Consider the following 6,000-nt stretch of genomic DNA (forward strand, 5'->3'; position numbering starts at 1 on the left):
TCTCTGGAAGATTTTTTTTTTCTCTCCACTATATTCAGAGCTAACAATCAGGTAAGTAAGTAACCCTATATCCCATTCTGCGGTGTTATTTTTCCTACTAAACACAGTGCTTGACTTCTAGTTTTATCTTCTAGCCTTCCCCTACCTCAAGATCCCCAATTCAGAGTAACCAAATGCCTTCAGGGTGCAAAGTAAGCAAACGCCCCTACGGAAACAACTCCAGAGCTTGCTTAAGTCTTTGGATCCACACAATTTTGCTTCCGCCCTTGGTAAATTTACTTCACCTTTCCACAAGCCCAGCAATACATTTAAGAAGACATTTTACACCTTTCCTAAGAATTTTAAGTGTTACATACTTGAAGAATTCTCAGGGTATATAGTCCAAAATACTTCTAGAAATGGCAACTCCTCCCAGCAGCTCTCCCTACCAACTTCATTCTTTACATTCAAGCTTGACATCTTTGTTATACCCAAGGAAATGAGACAGAGAAAGTGATCTGTTACTAAAAGCAAGTCACAACTCTGAATTTTTTTTTTTTAAGTACTTACGTTAACTCACCTTATCTGCCCGTCCCATGAAAGCAGGTTTGCCTGCTAATCCAAGACAAATGGCACACACGATGCTAGACTTTCCTGTGCCGTTAGCTCCAATAATCATATTCAGATGGGGTCCAGGAGATACTTCACAGATATCATACGTTCTGAATTACAAAGAGGTGAAATTACTAAGACATAAGAATATTTTCTTTACAAAAATATTTATTCTTGTTTATGTTATCTACAAACTTCGTTGAATCCTTTCAAAGCCAGGTGACCTCACATTTTAATGTATTTATACACTGTTAATAAACTAGAGAAAAAAAAAATCAATGGAAGAAATGAGAAAATAATGCATATCTGAAATAAGAGTATCAGTGGGAAAATAAGATTTCATAGGTGCTTTTCAAATATAAGTCTGCTGAATAAAGCAGTTTGATTTTATTCTTTACTAATTAGAACACATGAAAAAATTTATCAAAATCACTCTACAATTTTTTTTTTATGTAAGAGATGCCATGGCTCATCCTAAATCTGTGAATTTTACATTTATATTTCTCTTGAATTAAAATGCTTAATAGCAACTTCTCACATTTTACTAATTGAAACAATCCAAATTTCTATTCTAATTAAAAACTGAAGATATCTATCAACTCAATGATTTTATTTTTTAAAAATCCATTTCTTTTAATATGCTGCCAAAGATTCGCCAAGAGATCCATTGTTAGTCCATGTTCAAAAAATGTTATTCCATGGGAAGAAACAAGAACGCATCACCAAGCACTTTCATAACATTCCCTCAAACCAGAAAGCTGCCTGCTATCCAGCAGTTTTAATTAACTGTAACAGTAGCACCTCATCCTTATTAGTCACCCAGACAACTATGGCAAAACGTGAAACAAACGGACTCAGATAATCCTCTAGTAGTCTCTGAATACCCTGAATTAGAACCCATAAATAATACCCTGATAAAAAGTTACCCTGCTACTAATCTGCTAGGTATGTAAATAATTTAACCAAGCACACTTCCACTTCAGTACTCAAAAATTATTTTGAAATGCCATGTAGTAATAAAAGTAAATACAGGGAGTAAACTTTTTTTTTTTTTTTTTTTTGGACACAGAGAGAGCAGCAAGCAGAGGGAGAAGCAGACTCCCTGCTGAGTGGGGAACCTGATGTGGGACTCGATCCCAGGACCCTGGGATCATGACCTGAGCTGAAGGAAGACGCTCAACCGACTGAGCCACCCAGGCGCCAGGGAGTAAACAAGTATTTTCTGACAGGTTTCCAACCCCACATCTCAGCACAGCATCTACCTACTTTATCTTTTCAAATGCTTTGTTCTGTTCAAAGCTGGATCATAAAGAAACTCTTAATATAATGGTTAAAATGAAACTAGTTTGGGAACTTTAGGCATCTGGAAAATGATCAGCCTTGGAACTTAATTCCAAAACACAAAGCCCCATTCTTTTCAAGTTTTGAATTTCCTGCTGTAAAATCTCTGTGCCACTGTTTTACTAAAACAGTGATGTAAGTGATGTTTAAGATAATAAAACCAAAGAGGAAGAATTATTCCTGGCCTATAACATACACATAGATATTATCAACAGAGTTGCCAAAAAAACAAAAACAAAAAACAAAATAAACCCACACCAACAAAGCAAACAACAAAACAAAGCCTCCACATTAAAAAAAAAAAAAATTAGTTGGTCTGACTCTATATTTATTGGGAATTCCCTTTTTGTGGGTTTCCTTTTCTCTGAGCTCCTCCTGAAAAGTGCTGTTGTCATATGCCCACCCTCTTCTCCATTTATGTACTTTGCCTGGTATCTCATATACTCTCCATGACTTCTGGTGGGATCTATGTGCTGAGAGTCAGCCCAAGTGACCTATACATGCAATTACCACTTCCAGAACACTATCTGGATGTTGCAAACAGTCACCTCAAATTTCCCACATTCAAAACTAAACAAACCCGCTATCTTTCTAATCCCAAACCATTCTTGCGGTCTCTTAGTGAACAGTATTATCATTCATCCCATTGCCCAAATCAGAAACCTAGGCATCAGTTTTGCATCATCTTTGATTCTATCACCTCCTTCCCCTCTGGCCCCCATCATCCAGTCACCAAGTCATGTTGGTAGGCATGCAATTCTGAGATCACTCCATAAGAAAAAATAGGACTCTGCAGAATTTCGCTCTTGATCATCTTTTTCTACTTTCTACCTCCTTCCCCTGTTCTCTAATCAGACCTCCAAATTCTACCTATCATGAACTTCTTTCAGCGTCTTGACTATCTTTATGTTATTTATTCTGTAAGCCTTTGCGCAAGCTATTCTCTCAGCCTAGAAACCTCTCCCTCCATTCCCAATCCCACGGGACTTGGGACTTGGTTCGCGCCTAGGAATTCTTCCAGTAACTACTCTCTTTTAGGCCACTTTGGTTCTCTAAGCCCACCCCTCCTCCCGCATTCTTAAAACTCCACCTCCTCTCATCATGAAAATAAACAGGGTAGCTCTGCACTTTGTGAGGAAATAAAGCTTGGGTGGCTGCACTCATTCATTCTTCTAGGACTTGCAAAATGTGCTTACCCTGCTTCAAAGGGTAAAAGAATTCCTAATTGCAGAATGCAATAGGTTCTTAGCAGTCCTGTTATCCAACTCCAATGTAGCAGGTAATATTTTTGAAACACTTTACCCCCAGGCTTCTTAGAGAATAGTCTCCCACGGTTATCCTCTTACCTCCCTGAACAGTTCCTTCTTCTCTGTCCCAGCTCCTCTTCTACTCACCCTGACATGCTGGCATTCCTCCAGGACTCCGTAGATGGCCTTCTATCCCTATTTATATTTCCTTTTGGGCAAGCCCAACCATTTCTGCAATTTCAAGAATCACCTATACGCATGATTTCCAAATCTCTCACCTGTTTGCATTTTCCGGACCCTTAAAAATATTGCTTATGGAAGATCTTTTTTAGATGCCCAACAAGAAACTTCAAATCGCAGGATACAAAAAGCATTTATTATTACTCTCCCCAAATTGCTCCCTCTTCTGAAAAGAACCACATCTGACCAAGAGCCAAGACAGAACTTGAGGTAAATACTGCATAACTCTCTTACCCTCAGGCCTCCTAATCTGTAGCCAGATCCTGTCATATCTTCTTTCCACTACTTCCCACTGCTACTCCTAGGTTCAATCTCCGATCATCTCTCATTGTTGTAAAAGTCTTCTTGCCTCCAATCTTGTACCCTTTCTAAATCATCCTTCATACTGCTTCCAGTGTGAAATGGAAATCACATGTCATTCCCTGCTTAAAATGCATCCTGGTGGGCGCCTGGGTGGCTCAGCTGGTTAATCGACTGCCTTCGGCTGAGGTCATGATCCTGGAGTCCCCGGATCCAGTCCTGCATCAGCTCCCTGCTCAGCAGGGAGTCGGCTTCTCCCTCTGATCCACCCCCTTCTCATGCTCTCTCTCAAATAAAATCTTTTAACAAAATAAAATGCATCCTGGTTGCTGACAGGATAAAGTTGGAATTCCTCAGCACAGAAAACACAGATCCTCAATAAATGCCTACCTCTTCAGTATCACCTCTAAGTCACTCACATCCTACATTGTACCCATACTCCAACACTAGACACTTCCTAAATACAACTGTTTCAGGCAGTTCCTTCATCTACAGGACTCTTCCCTTAAGACTTTGGTAAACCTCCTGTACAAAGCCCTTTCTCATAGTTAGGGATGAAATTAAACACTTCATCATTTTTGCCCCTAAGGCATCCTGAAACATATATTTTAAAACACGTATTTTATTATGACAGGTAACTCACTTGATTTTATATCTCGTCACTGATCTGGATTCAAACAGCAATTCAGCTACTTATTAGCAGTATAAACATAGGTAAATTAACCTTTCTGAGCTCATCTCATCAATAGAGATGAAGAGTTGTTATAAGGAAAGAATTACAGTATTGTGTAAATAAAGCATCTACTTCTATACCTAGCACATGATAGATACCTGGGGAGGAAAAAAAAAACATTGGTATTGTTACCACAATTCTGTTATCCTAAGCCACCATGTGTAAGCTTTAAAAAAAAAAAAAAAAAAAAAAAAAGACCCTGACCAAAAAAACTGTAAGGTGCTAGAGAGATACACAGTATTTGTGTTAAAACAGATTTACTAAATTCTAAAAACGATTATTAGGATTATTAGTGGTCTGGAGAGACAGAAATGGAAGCAGGGGGGGAAAGCTGGATTTGGAGGGGTCAAGGGTCTGCTGGGAGGCCCAACAATTGAGAGAAAGGCTTAATTTTCTTGTACATTTCCACCTCCATCCGCGACAACCTTCACCATTTTGTCCACCTAGCAACTGCTTACTCTTGACGAATCTACCACAGCATCCTGGCTACTCTGATTTAACTGTTGCTTCCTCTGAGTTCCCAGCGCCCGCACTTTTGTGAATTACAGATCAGGTCCTCCCTCCGTAGGCCGTGACTCGCAGCCCGCAGAAATCTATTCCCTACCACGTCCCCTGCCAGCCTTATGACGCCTTCAGAAAACGTTGGCTGAATGAATAAAAAGCCCGCAGCACACCAGTCGCACACCTAACCAGCCCAACACAGACGTCAATCCTCACCGCACCCCCGGCTTGAATTCACGGCCTGACCCCGCAGCCAGGCGCACATCCACTCCCCTCCCTCACCCACCCGCGCAGCCGGCGCCCCCCGCCCGCCGGCCCGCTCGCCTCCCCGCCGCCGCGCGGCCTCCGGTCACTCACAAGAAGTTCTCCATCACGATGCGGACGATAGAGCCTTCCACGAAAGGCCTGGACGATTGCAGCGGCAGTGGCGGCGGCGGCGGCGCCGGAGGGGCCGAGCTCTTTCTCTTGCTCGGGACCTCCGACGAAGGATCCCTCGGGAGAGCTCTCTTGGAGGCCAGGGAGCTTGAGGTCGACGTCTTCCTACTCGGAGTCGCCATCCTGGCTTCCCCTCCGCCCTACAGGCGCTTCCGTTCCCACCGACCTGCAGCCTCCGCGCTTCTGCGCCCGGCTCCCGCGCGAACTGCCCGGCGCGCGACACCGCCCGCGAGCCCGCCCCGCGCCTGCGCAGTCCCGGCCCCGCGGCGTCAGCGGGCAGCCCCGCCCCGCCCCTCAGCCCCGCCCCGCCCCTCAGCCCCGCGCCCGAGCGGCCGAAGGCGACACTAGCGCCCGCGGGCGAGGGCGACGGCCCCCCGGTAGACGGCTCTCGGACCTTCCTCTCTAAGCGTTTGTGCATTTTTCCGGAGTTGGGTTTTTTTTTTGTTAACTCAGAAAAAGATGTCCATTGCATCTAGTACTTTGGAAGCCCTTTCAGCGCTCCCAGGAAGCCGACCCGCGAGAGGACGGAGGGAGGCGTTCGCGGTGGCACTTGGGGCCGCAGGCGCGCGACGTCGGACCAGCCTTGTCCGGACACCGCCCGAGCGGATCCGG

The 6,000-nt window shown here is 43.9% G+C and overlaps 1 protein-coding gene across 4 annotated transcripts in view; it reads right to left on the reverse strand.

The window, feature by feature from the left end:
* SMC5 (structural maintenance of chromosomes 5) overlaps window positions 1–5,603 on the reverse strand; it is a 99,541-nt gene extending 93,938 nt beyond the window's left edge. For 3 of the 4 annotated variants that reach the window (XM_027614393.2, XM_027614394.2, XM_027614392.2), the window contains exons 1-2: window positions 5,311–5,603; window positions 560–701 (exon numbers count right to left, since the gene is read on the reverse strand). In XM_027614393.2, the coding sequence (XP_027470194.1) occupies window positions 560–701; window positions 5,311–5,510 (342 nt within the window). In that variant the 5' untranslated portion in view covers window positions 5,511–5,603. Of the gene's footprint in view, window positions 1–549; window positions 702–5,310 lie in introns of those variants that run through there. The other variant, XM_027614396.2, reaches the window with a different exon arrangement.
* Between the last annotated feature and the right edge of the window lie 397 nt (window positions 5,604–6,000).

This window comes from Zalophus californianus, chromosome 13 (genome assembly GCF_009762305.2).
Source record: "Zalophus californianus isolate mZalCal1 chromosome 13, mZalCal1.pri.v2, whole genome shotgun sequence".
NCBI classification, from domain to species: Eukaryota; Metazoa; Chordata; class Mammalia; order Carnivora; family Otariidae; genus Zalophus; species Zalophus californianus.